This window comes from Clytia hemisphaerica, unplaced genomic scaffold (assembly GCF_902728285.1).
Source record: "Clytia hemisphaerica strain Z4C2 unplaced genomic scaffold, Clytia hemisphaerica genome assembly, whole genome shotgun sequence".
NCBI lineage: Eukaryota > Metazoa > Cnidaria > Hydrozoa > Leptothecata > Clytiidae > Clytia > Clytia hemisphaerica.
The window spans coordinates 142221-161639 of NW_027103808.1; the positions used below are offsets into that span (position 1 = coordinate 142221).

At 35.1% G+C, this 19419-nt stretch overlaps 1 protein-coding gene across 2 annotated transcripts; it reads left to right on the plus strand.

The window, feature by feature from the left end:
* The first annotated feature begins 869 nt into the window (after positions 1 to 869).
* Positions 870 to 18715, plus strand: LOC136806486 (delta-sarcoglycan-like). 2 transcript variants are annotated; one of them, XM_067063067.1, is made up of 7 exons: positions 870 to 939; positions 5619 to 5684; positions 13306 to 13607; positions 13914 to 14015; positions 16960 to 17167; positions 17545 to 17741; positions 17919 to 18715. In XM_067063067.1, exons 3-7 carry the CDS (start codon positions 13407 to 13409, stop codon positions 18102 to 18104), a joined length of 894 nt encoding a protein of 297 aa, XP_066919168.1. In that variant the 5' UTR covers positions 870 to 939; positions 5619 to 5684; positions 13306 to 13406; the 3' UTR covers positions 18105 to 18715. The 2 variants fall into 2 exon arrangements, with proteins under 2 accessions (XP_066919168.1, XP_066919169.1); XM_067063068.1 differs by lacking the exon at positions 870 to 939 and adding an exon at positions 4914 to 5061.
* Positions 18716 to 19419: the final 704 nt, after the last annotated feature.

Here is a 19419-nt window from a genome sequence, read left to right on the forward strand (position 1 = left end):
TCATTTTTTTTCATATAAAAAAATTAAAATTTTGTTTAAAAACTTCTCTCGGAAATGAAAAGTTCGAATGCTGACTTTTTATTTTTAATGTTTTATATATTATATTATTTAAAATATAGTTTTTGTTCCTTAGATGGTGTTTTTACATCTTGCATAGCGCAATCCAATAATCATAAGGGTAGATAGAGCTTTTACCATCCCTGGTCCTCGTTCCTCTACGATACAGTAAATTTTTGGCCACCCTCATCTGCTATTTTTCATTGTCATTTTTATTTTTCGAAATTTGGGCTTAAATTTTCAGTTAGTATTGCTGCCCTAAAAGGAGTTTCAGTATTTTCTTAGTAATGTCTTAAGTCTGAAGCTCAGATGGTTTTTGAACTTGCTCAAGAAATTGTTCTCGTGAAAAGGGTATAAATGTTTGCTTCTAATAGCCCTATGACCCAGTCTCCTATCCAAGAGATGATTGAAATTGGTGTTGGTATAGAGGTTCTCTATGTTTTTATGTTTTTAAAATAAACCATCTTCCATTCAAGTTTGTACAAAATTTGATATTATGAATTGATAGACATACTCTGATGAAATATATATTTTACTTTACAAAACATTAACTAAATCAAATCTGCTCCCATACTTCTTATTTGACTCATAATTATGCTCTTTTTTACATTTCTGCTCTGTAGGTTTTTTGAAGCTATGAAGTGAAACACTTAGTTCCGCCATTTTCATATGTAATCTTCAAGAAAGTGTGCTATTTAGAGAATCAGTGATAAATTTGTATGATAAATATTCCTGTCCCTCCCCTCTATTGAAAATATGTCTTTCTAGGTCTGTTCTCCTTTTTACTTACAGGATATTTTATTCATTATTTCAGACTTCTTGCTTGGTGAGGATGATAATGGAAGTCGTTTGGAAGCCACAGTGGAAGCTGCTCGAAATCAGGTGAGGAACTGCAGACCTTTACGTCATCTTATTAAAACAATTTTATGAAATCAAAAGTATTTTTAGTCAGTAATCAGTTTAATATGTTATGTATAAAGGTGAAATTTTACACTGAATTAACCGTTTAAATAGTATGGAGAACGGCTTTTTGAAAATTTAACTTTTTACTTTGAATAAAGCCGATATTATAGCTTTAGTATAGTTTTGATAATCTTTATGAGACATTTGGTACAAAATCATAGCAATATATACTGTGTAGAGCGTTTTAAACTGTTATTTATTTGGAAATGACCGTTTTACTGTGTGTTTCGTTTAAAATACACGCACTCATCTCAGCAGGTCTTGTGTTAGCTATTGCAGCATATGGGCTACGTGTTGAACAGGCTTCAATATCATTGCTTTAGACTACAATGAGTATCCATTTAATTCTGCGATGAAACTTGATCCACTTTCACAGTTGTCTAACAACTTTCATATTGGACATGGATTTTCATTTGCCTTTTGAAATATTTTCCACCTCCATTTTGCTAAAGGATTTTTAATAATTAAAACTTTAAAACATACTCGATAATCTTTTAGGACCATCGTATGAAACACTAGTTTCGCCATCATCTGATATTCCTAGACCAACCGTCATATGTATGCTGTCCTGTTTAACTAAATTGTCTCGCTTAGTTGGACTTTTTCTTAATTCGTTCACTTAGTGTTACCTAGCAAATCGATTGACTACGAGTGGGCTCTGATGAAAAATCTCACGTAATGTGTCGTAGTTGTTTTTAGTTACTGTCTGTTCAGTAGAATTCATTACTACTGAATATTATTTGAGAATCATGAAAAGCTGGACTGGAGTTTTCTTTTTTTTGCTTGATGGCGTTGATTGTATGTCTACTTCTTAAAATCAGTTCACTCTTAATAGCTCTCAATCTTTTTGGATTAATGAAATCTTTATAATTCAAAACTCACTTCATCCAATAAGTGCTTGCCAAAAAACTCACACACAATCTTCATTCTTCATCGTGCTTTGTCTTTCTTCGGAAAAGAGGAAAATGATTGGTTGTTGCTTTATCTTATCGTCCTTTTTCATCAAGGAACCACGTTTTCTGATAACACCGTCATTTTGAAGAAATGTTGAATAGCAGGGGGAAATAATTGAGGTTTTTGTTAATCATGGGCTGTACGTTGTTTTTGATTGATTTTAACTCAATTGGTGTGTGATGTGTTTGTGTACAAGGTCAGGGGACGTGAAATATTCTTGGATGCAATCTAATTTATTTGTAGTTTGTTTGTCTTAACATTCGTTTTACTTTATTCTTGACTTTTTTTATATTCTTTGGTTTAGCTTTGTTATTTGCTTGTTTTTATCAGCACTTTTACCTTCAAGAGCTTTCACGAGTTTCACGTTATATAGCCTTACTTTGCCTTACTTTGATTGAAATAACTCGCTGTTTTCTATCCGTTTAAACTTTTTTTTTACTTTAAAAAAAAAACTTTTTTCAATCACAACGAGAAGTACGTAACCAACCTTCAGTGTCTGATTTCTAGGAGTAAATACTTCCAATGTTTGTAGATAAATATTCTTCTTTTAGCAAGGAAAAAGGGTAGTTCATCCAAATTAAAAGAAGAGATGACTAAATTTAGCCCGATTAGAGTCTAAATTTAGAGGTTTTTCAGAAATATTTTGATAATTCATTTCATTTAAGACATTTGTTTTCACTTTTTCTATTCTTCATTGTTCGATTTGTTTGAGTGATAACCTTCTGTTCTTCACCGTAACTTCTGTCAATTATTCATGGAACAGTAAAACAGCGTCCCTAAGCATCAACCGTTAGGTTTTAAAGACACTTTCAATCCATTGAAGTTACTTTGAAAAGAAGAGGAAAAGCTCCTGATTAGTGTCAATGGTTTCAAGCGATTTTCGATTGTTCAGTTTATAGATAAAGTTATAAATTTTTGATGCATTTTTTTCCTCTTTTATGTTTTCCCATTTCTTCCCTCCCAATTCAGTCTTTTTCAATAGGAAACTGGGCCTTAAAATAATAGCTGTTAATCGCTTTCTCAAGGGCGATGAAAATTCGTAAACATTTTACAGCTTCTGTTCTTTTAAATCTTTAGAAAAAAAATTCATAGAAGCAGTTACTCATAGTTAGAGGTTCGAACTGGTAGGACCTCACGCGAGAATATTCTGAAAGTCAAAAAGATCAACGTCACAGGGATTAATTCTATGGTGTCATTGAAAACAAACAAAGTTGTCTTTGGATTTTCAAACATTTTTATTAGTTGTTGCTGGGTCATTCAATTATCTGTTGGAATCAATTAAAGCTAATTAAGACATCATTAAGATGAGCGAATGTCATTACAACCACATGCCACCAGTCATTCGATGTAAACATGATATATTTTACCAAGATCACGAAGACGGCGACCAAAACGATGACCCACACTCAGGAACATCTCAATTGGAACAGTTATGTAATCATCTCAAAGGCGGTGCAACGATACATGATGTACACGACAACGACGCTTTCACATACAAGAGAATGTTTACCAGAGCCATTATTTTGAAACACCAGACTGGCGAATTGTCTTATCACAACGTGGTCAAACACCAACGAGGACCTCTGCAAAGCTACTATGATGCAGATTCCAATACCATTACATCTAACATTCTCTCCTCCGAATCAAGAATCATTTTTTTAAAAGAACATTTCCAAAGTCAAGGAGAAAATGGAGAAGGGATTTTAAATTTTGTGATTTTTCACATTGACTTAATCACCAAATCATGGATAGAACTTACGCACAGTGTTGCACTTCAAGAGAGCTTTGGAACACATACCATCACTATGAACCAATCACAATTGTTAATTTCTTTAAATCGCCCACTTAAAATATTCGCTTTCGATTTCCACAAAGCCATCACTCCACAAGATGTGATGGTCCACCAATGGCAAAGTGACATCAACATCACTAGAACTTTATCATGTTTGCATTTCATTTTGCTCTTTACCATTCAAGACGAATTTGTATGTTTGACATTGACGAAATGTGGTGTCATCGAGTCAAGAATCAAAAAGCCTTGCTCCTCGCTGAAAGACGAGTATAACGAACTTGTTCAAATTGAGAACATCAACGGTCGAATTGTTATGATCGCACAGAAAGACAATAAAGTGCTTTTTCTACAAATTCAAAATGACGCCTTTGTTATCACTAAAACTTTAGACTTGACGGCAATTCATTGTCTCAAGGCTAGCTATCCACTTATTGTCAAAGGTTTAATGTGTTGGCGAAGGAGACGTTTATACATCCCTGTGGCAATAATGAAACGGACTTTTCCAGAGGAGGATCATGTTTTATCAGATGCTTTCTCCATATTGGAAATCCATATGGACAATTTTTATATCAAAAGTATTTTGCAGATTGAAAGCAAGGTGGACATATACCAAGAGACAGTGCATCTGACGTTAGCGCAACACGGTAGTGTGCTTCTTGTGAGAAAGGAGAAGAAATCATTGGATGGGAAGAACGTAAATGTTGTATCTTGTCACGTGGTCCAGTTGCTTCCACACACATTGAAAGAATCTTCATTAGCTGTCATTGCTAACCAACGCACCGCCGATGTTATTTCGCACTTTGACAACGCCCATTTTCAAAGGCAAATTGTAGAAAGTTATGATTTTTAGCGCTAGACTTTTATGATATATTTTATGAAATATTTAGTTAGAATAGACGAGTTATCTTGATATGAAATTTTGATATTTCCTTCCCAATGGACTTGGTAACGAGGAACTGACCTGTGTGCAGTCTTTCTTACCAAACCATTTTTATCTGCAAGTGCTTCTTTACTGTGCTTATCAAATTTCATCAAGGCATAATAGATAACCCTATCTTGAACTGCAAATATTTTAATGTGCTGCCAATTGTCAATAAAGATTTCGAACCTTTATAAAAAGAATTTATCATCAACTCGTTCAAGTCTTCTCAGTTTACGTTGACACCTCTTGCCGATTTGGGTTGAAAACATATTTTTATTGGTATTCTTAGAGTATTGCCTGCATTGCATCGGGAGGCACACCAAAATAGGAGCTTTTTTATGATTTTTGAATAGAGCTCTTCATACTTTAATCGGTAAGTGGTAGATTACGTTCAGTGGCCTCTCCGTATGCTTTGGATACTTCGTTTCGATTGTGTTTTTCTTGATCGCAGTTTTTTTGTTCATGGATAAAGGTGTTACTCCTGATGATGATTCTATCAACTTTTTGTGTGTTTCTATTTTTTTTTTAGTTTAGGACATTATAGATTATACACAAAGGTAATTTGTCTTTAGATTTTGCCACCACAATTCGATCAATTCATTGCAATCATTTTGATCCAAACATTTTATTATTTTAACTTCAACGTGATAATTCTCTTGTTTCCCTTCGTTTACAGAAAAGCAAAGGTTTGCAGTACCTTGTCAAGAGAAAATTTGATAGGAGGGAGGTTTTTAATTTCTTTGAAATATGATATTGATGTATTTCAAATGCGCAAATTGTTTGCAATGAAGTTGGCGAAAAGAATAAGAAGGTCAAATATAGACGGCGGTTTATTGCCACATTCCATTTTGTGTGGGTGTCTAATTCCCTTGATTTATTGAATAGAGAAGGTCTCGTGTTTCCAATCAATAATTATTTTATTACTTTTAGATCGAGGTGACGGACGAATATTGGAATAGCTTAGTCGCCCTGCTCCTTGCTACTACTCTAACTAAGGTATGTTTAAACTACGTTTTAGTGTTTTTTTATGTATCTAAAGTAGCAGTTTGACGTCAGAGTCCTTTCGTATACTATTACGATGTTGATAATCGAGTCTTACTTAAAGAAATATAGTATCCCGATAATGAAAGGGTTCATTTTTAAGTTATGGTCAATGAATGGATGGAACAGAGTTCGTTAGAATAAATCAGTACTTTACCTCTCGCTATATTTCTTAGTGTCAGTAGTGTCCAGCGGGGAAAAAGAGTATCTCTTTGACAGTAGTGTTTTGTCTCATTTGTTCATTAGTGTTCCGTGTAAACCATATTATAGATAAAAAAAGAAATTAGTACTCGGGTCTTTGACGTTCTGATACGAAACTAAGGTGTAATAAATAGCGATGTTAAACATAGAGATATCTACTTGTCTTACTGGATCAGCAAATCCAATTTTGCGGGTTTCGTTTTCATGAGGGAAAAACTGGCTTGATATTGCCGTCACGTCGTATCATTTCGCAACTACGAAGACCATTCGCCCGTACGCTGGGGGACAGTCTATTTGGTCGTAAAAATCAAAACTCGTACTGATACGTCGAGTTTGATTTCGCCGATAACAAGCTTGCAGGAATATCGATGTCAGTTTTTTCACAAGAACATGTATGAATTTAACTGTCCGATTTTCATTAATTGATGTGATGGAATGGCATCAAACTGATGTATGTTATCATGTTGGTGTTCACTTTTTTGAATGATTTATCTCATCTCGAAGCTGATCCGACACGGAAATCCTTCTCTAGAGGATTTTAACGAGGATATGATTGGAAAGTTTTCGTCTTATATTAAATCCCTTGGTCTTTGTGTTGTTTTGATGAATTGTGACATTGTGATAATGGCTTTGTTGCAATGAAGATAACACAGTCAATTTTCAATGTAGTTTGGCTGGTCAGTGGCTTGTATGGTGTGAATATTTGCTTGTCCAATCGTTTGAGACAAATTATACTACTGACATGTGTTGGTGGTCTGTCATGTTACAATTTGATGAATATATTTAGAAGCATCTGTTTTGTTTCAATACATTGAGTGATGCGAGACGTCTTTCACTTGACGTAAACATCAGGTGGTCTCCTTTTACTCGACGACCTACTCTTGTCGTATCACGAGGCTGTGAAATGATATACTGTCGCTAATTTCACTACTTGTTTGAAATTGTAGATGAATGGACGTTCTGAAGGTTACTTGCAGTTTTTTGTCATTGGCACATAATTTTTGAAGCCTTAAAAGTTTCAGGACAGTAAGTCATTGGACATTTGCATTGGTTTCATTTTGTTCACTTTATACTCTCCTTTTAAAGCATGTCATTTCAAAAGTGGTTATGGTTTAGTAATTAGCAATTTGCAACTTGATTGAATCAGACAGTTTTATTTCAAATGATACAAATTCGGTTCTAAATGCTCTTTCTGTTTACCCTAACATCCTTTGCTTTGATGCTTATTGCGATTGACTACATGTTAAGAACCCCTAGCACCACATCTTTTCAAATGGAAATTTTTTCACCACCTAATCAATCTGGAGTGCACAGATTTGAAAAATAAACTACTTGTTTGACCGTTTTAGTCGCCCACGTGACCAATTGATTATTTGAGTTGAGCTTTTTGAGTTGAGAATTCCCTTTCACTTGAACCCGTTTGTAGTTTTAACACAACATTTGTCAGTGGATGGTTTTTATCATTATTATGTCATCCTTCCTTCTGTACCTCCTCTAGATCTCCCTCTCTCATTAGTGGTACATATGATATCATTAAAGACTAATTAATTACATCTTTTCATTAATTTCTTTTGAGTATAATTATTGTGTTATCTCAAGTCAGACATGAAATGGTATTTCGATGGACACAAGAAAAAGCATCAGTTTGTTAGATTGTCGATCTTTAGTTACCTGACGTTTAGCTGCTTAGGCTGCTATGTGCTGACAAATGTCTTATACATGTGACCATAATAATGAAGAAATCTTTCATTTTCTGTATCTATTTACGAGAAATAATAATAGATTTGTTGTTAAAAAAGTCTTGTTCATCAATTTTCTAGACAAATCTTTCTTGGGAAACTTGAATCGTGTTCATCGATCACTACCTTGAATGTCATATTCAATTTTTAGTCTTTTTGATTCATTTTGTGTGTCTAATCTCATTTGGTTTTGTGAATGCTCTGAATAAAATTGCTTAACAAGATCACTTACCTACCTCTGCGAGTTTTGAAGCTCATTTGTCTCTCACTGCACTCATCATTTGTAAACAATGTATGTGACTTTGATAGGCTGTGTTATGGAGTTTTCTTGAGACCTCAGGTGGGAAGTTGATTACTGACAAAATACATAAAGGCTGACTGGACTTTGTTACAATACTGATGGTAATTATTCGAAGGCGTTTTGGTTGAAATCAAATCTAAAAACTTTCAACATCTGCTGACTCGGACTCGTTTTTAGGTACGATAAAGTCTTTAGATTGTTTTACCCTTTCTATATTCTGAATTTCAGCTCAACGTTGCCGTTAGTGTAGAATCTATGGGGCGATATTTTCGTGAAGAGAGCTGATGAAATTCAAATGAATATAATACCAATATTTCCATAGAGACTATGTTTGATTTTAACACCAAGGGATGAAAATTTACTAACTAATAGTTTAAGCAAACTGTTTGTTAATTTTACAAGTTTATTTCTATACTTTTGGCAAGTTTAAAACAAAATCCCAGCTGATAATCTGTTTTCGTGTTTGGGTTGTAGTGTTTTGAATTGTTGATTGAGCTTGTTTGGATTTTATGAGTTTTCATGAAATTGGAGTCTGTTTTTTATAGCGAGAATCGGAACTCCTATCGTTTCCGTTTTGAATGGGCGTACTTTTCCGTTTGGATTTATATTTGTTTAAATGGATTTATGTTATTTTCGGGATTGGAAATTTCTCATGATGATATTGGTTGTTTTTTTCTGAATGAAATTGAGGTTTTGCAAAACACTTGAACTGTTATCAGTTCATCTCATTTCGTTTTCATTCTTTTTCTTGATGAACTTAAAGGATTTTGGTATTTTCGTTAAGATGCGGTCCCTTTTGAACCTTCTTTAAAGCATACTTCATATTAATCACATTAATAGCATCAAGGGGCTCATAATGTAAACTAGCCCTTCAAATACATACTGAAAAATTAGTTAAGGGTGCAGTTTCATTAGACCCCTCTGTTTCACTGAACTATTTACTTTATAAACATCCAGTTTTCAAACTTGTTGCTAAAAACTTTGTATTTGTTTAGCGTTCTGTTTCGAAAAAGTCTACTTGAAAAGAATTAAAGATTTAATCTTTTCCTTGACATTTTTCATCTGCAGAAAGAGGGTTTTCCTTCCATTTCACATGCTGAAGCTTGAAAAGATCCATATGAAATATATTGTGTTACAGAAAGACGCTTGTTAGAGCTGGGTGTAGACTCGTTAGTTTGTCTGTTTGAGATTTGGATCTTTTTTTTTCAATTTTTCCTTATTTGCTTTGATATGTTCGTGATGCTTTCACGTGGTTCGCCTATTCTTATTCACGTACGTAAAGATTCCACGAGTTACTCATTTCAGACCCGTCGTTCTTTACAAATGGTTGGTATAGTATGATGCTTGTTGAATGTAGCTTTTAAGAAAAGACGGGATGATAGCTAAGGAAGATGTTGCTAGTTTCTGTTTTATTTACAGAAAAAGTGTACTGTAGCTAAGTTCTGGAATATTGGTGCTCTCGTTTTATACTTTACCATGCTTTCTTTAATTTTGAAGTCTTAACGATCGGCAACTTTCCAAACTTTCCATTCACAATATGAAACAAAGCTCTGTACTATTGATAGGGAATCGCCTGATAGTCCACAAAGAAGGAGAAAAGAACAAAAAGAATTCCTTCTAATGTTTCATGAGGAAAGGGGGTGACGACAAACCGATATCCTTCCTCTATCTCCGTTAATCCATAACAAGAAGTTAAACAAATACAGACAACGAGGAGCCTACTCCATTCTTCCACTTCCATAAGCTTCTAAGAGTCTACTACTTGTTTTTGTGTCTTTTCTCTTTGAATAAAAATTGGAAGGACCTTCGCTATTGACAGTTGGATATAAACGAGTGCTCTGTATGAAGACGAAGTCGAGGAATAGTGCGAAAAATTAAATTTGCTTTTCACCTTAACATTATTGCATGGACATACTTTATATCATAACATTTCTTACATCAATTGCACTATTTTGTGGTTATGTCACTGTTGCATTGACACGAGGTTTGCAATTTTGGTATTGGTATCAAAATAAGCTCGTTAACTTTCTCATTAAATGAAGGCTAGTTGCTAATGAGAATATGGAAAGGAAATTGTTTGTCTTTCCTTTTTCCATGTATTTTTATCATCATCAACCTCGTTCCTGTATATAGTCTCTTGTGATGTGATATCGGAACCTTAAGACTATAAATAATACATTTACCAGGTAGCCAGGTAAAGGTGAAACTGGCGAAAATCATACAATCAAAGTTCGTAGACTTTGAAGTGTATAATGAAATCATCATGTGGTTGTGTCACTGTTGTGTCATCATTCCAGTGCCAAAATGTTTGTAGTTGTAGTAACCTACTCAACGAATGAAACAGCACATACAAATGGCATCATTAGAAGATCTTAATATATCATTTATAGAATTAATGTCATTTTAGTGTCAAAATGAGGCTTTATTTATCAAAGCGACAGTTTTGTACGTAGCACATTGGCATCGTCTTTATAATGCGTATACACTCAGATAGTAGACTGGGAATCCAGTCGTTTATAACGTTTTTGTTGAAAGCGGGAAATTTTTATGTCGGTATATGGTTAAAATAAACGACTGGGCTAAGGTGGTTTCCGTAGCTTACGGGAGTTCCAGCAGGGCCCGCAGATTTCTGCGGGGTGAGAAAACAATCATATACAACAAAATATATAAACAAATAAAAATTTCAACCAATGAGAATTTCTAAGTGAAAGAAAAAAAAACCAAACCAAAACAAACCAACAAGACCCCTGAAAATGTTATCCAAAAACATGAAAAAAAAGAATTTTTATGAAAAGTTTGTTGTGCACAAAATATTCTAGACGACTATATTGATGCTCCTGTCAAGTTTTCTACTTCCTATTTTTTACTGAGTTAAGTCGTCTAGCATGCTAGACTACTCAGATAGAAAAGAGCTGTCTTTTTATTTCGATAGAAAGCGAGGGAAAGAGTTGAAAAGGACGCATTACGGAAGCATATAAACGTCATAAGAACAATACACAAGGAGATGTCACCAATGACTTTAATAGTTTCCTATTTAAAGAAAAGAAAAACATTTAATGCGCTGCTACCTGATCCTTTAATAATGATGGATGTGAAGGAAAGGGAGAGATGTATTTTTGGTTGATTGTATTATATCGTGTAGTAAAGAAAGCAGTTTGGTAATATGTGGTTGATTAGCTATTATCATTTCGTTGTCTCGCACTATATTGATTGGAATTGTCAGTGTTTTCTTCAAGTCCATGAGTTACAGGTAGTTTAGAATATTGGAATAGTGTTGACTTTTGTACTATTAGTAATAGTATTACTTATCTATTAGTGGACAAGGCAGATGTTTTATTTAGATGTGCAATTTTTTAGCCTAATCGTGGTAGCGACATCTTTGCAACCTTAAGGCTCAATTTTAATCCTCTCATATTTAAGTTTATGATCGAAATGATATGATATATTGTGTTACATTCGTGTTTGCCGAGCCTGCGGTAGCTTGCATGACCGAAAAATATCTTTTGTTATTAATACGAAAGTCTTACACCGCATTGTTACAAAGCCTTTTCGTATGTCTGTGTTTAAGATTTCGTGAAATGGCGGTCTTTAAGCACCGTAAAACCATGCTAAAACCATGCTAAAACCATTTCAAGAATGGTGTAAAGGCTTTCAAAATATTGGTTATAATTTCTATAGTAGACGGTCTTTTGCGAATAAACTTTCCTTGATACTTACCAGTTTTGTTGTATGTTTTTTCATGGTTACAAGTCAACAACAGAGCGACTGCATTTGATTGATTGCAATATGTAAAGGATAAAATCCATTTGCATGCTCAAATCTTACTATTAGTTTTATAGTTGGAGGACAAGAAGTGGTGTTTGGAGCTTGGAGATGGATTTCTCTCACTTTTTCTGCCCAGTCAACAGATAAGGATTCCCTTCTAGCTCTACCCAGCAGTACTTAATACTTCTTGACCTCCTTACCGACCTGTAGTTTTAAGGTAGTTAAATACAAAGGTCAAATAGTATCTTCTGAGTTTGAGATGCCCATCAATTGATTTTAGAACAATTTCATTGTTGAACCTTAAATGTTGGTCTTCTCTGAGACGAGTTCAGTTTTTCCCTCTCACTCTCTCACTGACATGTTTTGGTCATCATTTCTCAGACATCATTAAATTCGTTTATGGTTAAAAAAGAAACGCGCAATCTCTTATCGAAATCTTATTTGAAATGTTATCTTACGTTCGCATGTCAAAAAGACCTTCTTTTGCAAGTCAGCTTATCTCAGTGATAAGTCAAGTTTGATCATTTAAGTACTTGACAGTACTATTTCACTGAAACATCATCTTGACGTTTGAAGTGTTTATGCGTAGTGTGGCTTTTTTTACATTGTAACCTTCTAATGAAATTGCGTTTGTTTGTTTGTTTTGAGAGAGAAACCACCTCTGGTTGGAAAAGCTAATAGTCTGGTAAGATCTACCCAAAACAATCATTGGCATAATTCTTAATTCTCACTAATCAGGAATTACAATTGATGTTTGAAATTGCATGTTTAATCTCTAAAGATGGATCTTTGGATGGTTTGATTTCAGTGAAAAAAAACTTTGTTTTGATTGCATCAAAAGTGCATTGTAACGCAGTCAACAAATTCATGCTTTTCAACACGAGAAAAAGCTACAGTTTATACAAATTGGGTGTAAAATAGTATGGATGAAATGATATGGCTCTATTGAACAACTTGCGATATTTCTCGCATTACTGGAAGACAAATTTCTTTTTATAAGAGGTGACAACGAGGTGAATTGTGTCTTTTAACATGTTTTTCTTGTCGCCAACTCCTTGCGTGTGACAAATGAGCCTCACCATTCTTGTAGCAAGACATGTCCTGTGATTACGTACGTAGTACACACGTCAGTAGTCAGTCAGTCTTTGGATGTTTATGATGTTATTTCTTCTTGCCAAGTTACATGTAGCAACACTTGGCATCAGACACCATCTCGGTGATCGAACAGTTAGAATTCAGTATACTTGTATCATTGACGTTTAATTACTTAAAATATGATGACAAATGTTTTCAAGCAAGGATGTTCTCAGCTTTATACATCATCCAGGAAAAATTCAACAAAATATACTGTGACTTTTTGGTTGAACTCATTGTAAAAAATTGCAATCTGTTAAAACTTTTAGCATATCGAACTAAATTACTAAAATTGCGGTTTTTTGCCTCTCTTTTGATGGTAATTTGTGCACCGTAACTTTGCGGTTGAATTATCTCCTCCTTTGTCTGTGTAGTTAAAGAAGTAACGCCTTTCCTTAATCTCTTATCCCCTCCCCATTTCTTTTGCTTTCCACAGGTAATTAATTACATGATTTGGATGCTGGAGGAATAAAAAAGTCATTAAAGTGGTGGATTATCAGCAGTATAAAAGCAACAGAAGGGCGGAGAGTGAATGAAATGCTGTCGCATGGCAACGGCCACCTTCTCAATGGCACTTCCCCGTTGATGACATCGAGCAGTAAACCAGTTGTTTATAAGCTTGGTATTTATGGTTGGCGGAAGAGATGTTTGTTCTTTCTCATCTTCTTGATTGCAATCGTCTCCATTATCAACTTGGCCTTGATTGTATGGATTATGAGAGTTCAACAGTTCGGACTGGTGAGTTCTTCGTTTGTTTCATTCTTCCCTTTTTCATTAACGACCCTGCATTTTGGAGACTCGGTGAGAGTTGAAATACTCAGTGTCGAAGATCTTAGGACCCAGGGGCCATTCAATCCTGAATGGAAACGTCATCTTTCTAAGCAGCTTTCACCTTTTTTATGTGATAATCCGCCCCACTACTGATTGTATTCATTTATCAAATTGTACACAACCCCAATTACTACACAAAAATATATCCATATAGTATTGTTTATTCAAAAACTTTACACAACCAATTTAGCCAATCAATTTGTTTTTTAATAGAACGGTATGGGCAAACTTGAAATAACGAACAAAGGTTTACGAATGGATGGAGTTGCTGAGTTTACTGAACTTTTGCGTGCCAACAAGATCACGAGTCGAGATGTAAGTCACTCATTGTGTTTATTATAAGAAAAATTCCGCATCAAAAAGCACTAATGCTGAGAATTTCTCTCACTAACGTCCTCACAGAAGTATAGGTACCCTTGCACAGAGTGCATTATCGCTGTATCACATTTATATTACATCTTGACGACCATAATTAGATGTTATTTTTATAACACGTCTACTATAAATATCTTTTTACGATAACAATAATTTCTCAACAATGTTGATGTGGTGAACCGACACACGAGCGTCATCAAGTACCCATATGGTATTACTTTCACTACCAAATATAAGCATTTGAGATATCTTCGGGAGGATAATCACGTGTCTTAAAATCCAATCTTTCCCTTTTATCAACCATACCGGAACTAATGACACAATTGAATTTTCATTCAATATTGCAATTTTTTGACGGTGATTTTATCATAAGGCCCTTTGTAACACAATTTGTTGCATCGACACTGTTGCCATTTTCACTTGGACATTCTACTTTTATGCAATGTTATTGCTGAAATTTCTCTCCTTTCAGTTTAAATGTTTTAAGGTGTTTTAATAGAAGACAAGAAGCCCAAGGGCATGAAGGCCCAGCATTAAAAGTTTTGTTTCTAAATAAGAGTGTATAATTTACAAGCTTTTTTATATTGAATTGGCACGAATGTGGAGCAAGATTGGTCAGAAAGAGGAAGAGAAAAACATTTTTTTGCTTATATTAGCACAATATAACAAACTGATATGAAACATGTGTCTAACATGAAACGGGAAAACTTATTTATGTAAAAATAAAACTTTTGAAAAATCTTTAACAAACATGATTGTGTTTAAAAGCTCTAACTAAAGGGAGCAAAAACAAATGATAAAAAGTAAAATTAAAAAGAAACTAGCCTCGAAAAAATTTTCCCGCAACCACAGCGGCTGCAACCTCAACAGCAGCACTCAAAAAATGCAAAATTTGTATATAAAAAGGTCCATAAAAACTGAACAATTTGGAGTTATTGGCTGAAATTTTGTACAGTGACTCACTTTCAGATGCAGATCATAATTTAATAAGTGTTTTTCCCAAAATGAAGCTATTTCAAGATGGTGTCTGACAGGGTGGCGCCGATAAGCCCTTTTGACCGTTTTGGACTGAAATGGCTTAATTTTCTTAGATAAATGTATCTATAATGTCCTTATTGTTTATTTTTTTAACCATTATGATATGCTGAAATTGTGTACAAAATTTGAGCTTTTTAGTTCAATTTTACCAGGAGAAACAGGAAAGAAGAAACTTGCAAAATCAGACAAAACCGCAATACAAGCTGCAACATGGAGAATGCTCAAAATGCTTGCGAAAACTTTTTCAAAACAGTAGATTTGAGCCCGGCTCGAACCACCATAGTTATTTGTCAGTGATTCTGAGCCCGGCATGTGCTACCATGCCGCTGCAAAAATTTGAAATTACAAACTCCTACCCCTACCGTGAGATCGGGTAACTTGCATCAGTGAAGGCTAACATGCATAGCCCTCAAATGACTGACCCATCAAAGCAGCAAAATTTCAAAACAAATGAACTACGCAGCTTCGCTCGCAGCTCTACTCTACCATTTTTGTTTTGATTTCACTTTGTATTTTAAGGACCAGACAGGTCATTCATTTGAGGGCTATGCATGTTAACCTCCACTGAACTGATGCAAGTTACCCGACTTCACGGTATATTGTACAAAAAATTTACAGTGGGACAATTTGAATTTATCGCTGTCCTCACTTACTAAAATAAAAACCATATTTCTGAACTTGCGTTTTCTCTTAAAGAGTGTGACCATTGAAAGAATTTTTTGGTTTTCAACTTTGTTGAACGGAATTTTTGTCGAATTTGTCAAACATTTCTTGTTGTCAAACTTGTTGAACAGAGTTTTGGTCGAATTTGTCGAGCATTTCCTGTTGCCAAAGTTTAAGTGGAACCTAATCGAATCCTCACAATTTTAGTGCAGCAACCTTTGAAAATTTTGATTAATTATGTCGTCTGGTATGTACTGATGTAAACTAAAAAAACTGAGCATGATCGAGACTCCTTTAAAAAAGCTCAACAAATATAAAATTTCACCATAATTTTATGCAGAAAAATTATCAAAATATCCAACAATACAAATAGAGGCTATTCTAGTCAACCTCTTGCTGTTTGAATAAATTTTTTTGTTGAATATAAAAGCCTGATGAACACACATTTCGCACACGTTAAGTTAATAATTATTCTGATAAAATGCCTGATTCCTCTTAATCATCAAGGAGATAGCAAGAGAGTAGTAAACATTACATAAGAGAACATACCTGTAATAATCTGGTTGGTGTTTGAACCTTCATTTTGAACAATAATGAGAAAACATCGATGAAAACCCTCAAAATCAGTGTAAAAAATGCAACTTTCAAAATAGTCTTTAAAAGCTTTTAGGTCAATAAGTATGAGCATCCACTTCTGTGGGTGCAAGTCAGAGCTACACTTAACTAATTGAAAAACATTTGAAACAGTAAACTTTCCTTTATAAGTCTCAAGGTCCATAAAGAAATCAAAACATTGACCAACAACCAAAATGTGATTCTCAGGCGCCATCCTGGATTCCGTTCGGAGCAAATAAACCCACGGCCGCAGTAGAATCGATATTCTTTACAGCACGCAGCCTAAGACGACCCGAGCAAATCGATTAAATTTTATGCGAATGCCCCCGATTGAATCGCACCAAAAGAGCCACCATGGCACGGACAGGAGTGAGAGAGGACAGAAAAACAGAACACGGCACGGACTGCGGACAGACAGGACAGGACAGACACACGGAAAGTTCCTCTTGAAAGGCCCCTTCGCTAGCGCTGGGCCAACAACCATAGAGGCTATGGAAGAGAGCTGTTTCTTTTATAGATTCTTTTCAAATGTAATAATGAAATAAAAGATACGAATTTCTAATTTCAGAACTCACCTCTTCGCATCAGTTCACGGCGAAATTTATCACTATCAGCTCTGGACGAACACGGCAATGTGGTTGGTCAAATCAATATCGATAACAACCAAATCATTTTGAAGAACAAACAACTTCATATTCAAGATCGTAAAGGAAGAACCTTGTTGTATGCCGATGAGAAGAAAGTCAAACTTGATCTTCAGAACATGGAGATTTCAGGTGAATTGCACAAACTCGTTTCTACACGTTTTTTTTTATAAGAACAAGCTAAGAACATTTTAAGGCTTTGCAGACTCTAAAACACCTAGTTTCTTAGGAAAATTTACGAAAATGCTCGAAAAAGGTGAAAATTGACATGTTAAGAACTCTTTTAGGCTTGAAACTCAAAAAGTTAAGAACATCCGAGGGCTTCAATAATTATGGATGCTCTTATAAAAAATCTCTTATCTCTCTCCTAGAACTTTACTGCAAAGCACGACACACAATAGTTAGTTCAATCAGAAACTAAAATACATACTGCTGCATTAGAACGGAAAGCACTTGATAGACGTCTAGGTCCTATTCACAAGGTCAATTTCTTAATGTCTGCATTTTAGTTCCTGGAGGATTAAAGCTCAACGAATCTGTACAAACACCGCTCGTTCAAGCACCGGAGAATGGCAACTTGAAGTTGGAATCACTTTCTAAAGGATTGCATATGAACGCACCGCATGACATCGTGGTGGATTCGTACGGTGGGAACCTGAAGATGAGCAGCCTCTCTGATATCATGTTCACATCTAAGAGCGGAAAGGTGAGACGAATTTATGACGTTAAGTTCTCTCATAAGTGAGCCTCAAAAATAAACAAGTACACAGTGGTAGAGGGTCGAGAGCGGAGGGACCATTGTTTTTACATTAACTTTCTCTGGTCGTTTCAGTTAATCAAGCCTTTTCTGCATCAAGGAATCATTTTCTCTTTCTTTCCTTAGATTTTGTTGGATACAAGCAAGGTCGAGTTGAAGAACATTCCTCTCTCTTCCATTCCTGGCAAGCTGGATGGGAAAGTGTACGCTGACGTATCGGAAGTTTGTGTTTGCAAAGATGGCACCATCTTCTTGGCACCCGCAGACTCTAAACTACCATGTAAAGTTACTGCTGGCGTGTGTCCTCCTTGAATGGAATGTGTTCACATTTGGGTAAAGAGAGAAAGGTGCTATGTGTAATAAATAGTAGATTCCGAGAGACACTTTACAAGAGGATCCGAGTAAGCGATTGAATATTATGCTACCGATGTCAAGACATCTCCTCACCTAATATTGCATGGATGCCAGAGAAACGGCTACACAAGCTTAGGAGCATATTATATTTGAAGATCTAAGAAGGGAAGATTTTGACGAGCTTTATCCCACACTTCTAACAGCAATATTCACGTCATATCTGGTCAAAAACCCTTGGAACTCTGTAAGGAAATGCAAGATTATTTTAACGTAACTTAATTAACAAACAAAAATTCAATTTTGGTTTTACAAGAAGGAAGACAAGATGTAATTTTAAAATGACTAACGACCGTTGTTCAATGGTTTTATCTACGACCGTAAAAGTTATTATCGAATTGCCGACAATCATTTGGTAATCGTTATATTATAAGTATATTATATTGTGTGAATAGTGTAAGATAATATGTTATTTTTTTATGAATTGATTTCTACATTACTTGTAGAGCGAATGTAAATATCATATTTATTTCCCAAAGAAATGGAGAAAAACATCAAGACAATAAACAGTATGAAGACAAAAGCTGTTCGATTATTGGTCTGGTGCCCTCAAGGATGAGTTATTCAGGCTTTTCTAAATAACACTTTAAGGGTCGACAGGGGAGAAAGTTTATTGTAAGAGTTTTGAAAAAGAAATTTTGGGGTAGACTGCTTACAAAGTTTGCGATCATATAGTTAGTGAACACCCCCTTCTCACAGACCCACTGAAAACCCTTCCCACTGGAAAAATTTGCCAAAATATCGTCCCCGGTGGAAAATTTTCCTTCAATTTTTGTACGCCCACTAAAAATAATCAAATAAACCAATTCTCACTGCAAAATATTTACAATTTTTTTCTATCCCCACTGAATTTTCTGACTTGAAAACAAAAAAAATGAAATCCCCATTCATAAAAGATATGAGAATATCAATCCCCGTTGAGTTTCAGTCCGTTATTTTTATCCCCACTGGCTGAAAAGATCCTACTGGGTCTGTGAGAAGGAGGTGTTAGTGACTTCAAAAGGATCTACCCTTCTATCATCAAGCAACGCTATGGGGAAATGAGCTGCTTCTACTACGATAATACGTTTTATCTAAAGTCTGCCTTAATATAATCCCTCAAGCCCATTGACTTCCAAGCCTGAAGGCTAGACACGAGACCATTTCCCATCCTAAACGCGCGATCCGCGTGGTTTTCACACAAACGCTGGATTGAATAAAGGAAAACATATCGCAA

What these genes read in the sequence shown, in the direction of transcription:
- LOC136806486 (XM_067063067.1), top strand. Translation starts at nt 13,407, where the DNA reads ATGCTGTCGCATGGCAACGGCCACCTTCTCAATGGCACTTCCCCGTTG. An exon ending in ACAAGATCACGAGTCGAGAT is followed by an intron (nt 14,016 to 16,959) that starts GTAAGTCACTCA and finishes TTCTAATTTCAG; the next exon opens with AACTCACCTCTTCGCATCAG. An exon ending in TCACATCTAAGAGCGGAAAG is followed by an intron (nt 17,742 to 17,918) that starts GTGAGACGAATT and finishes TTCTTTCCTTAG; the next exon opens with ATTTTGTTGGATACAAGCAA.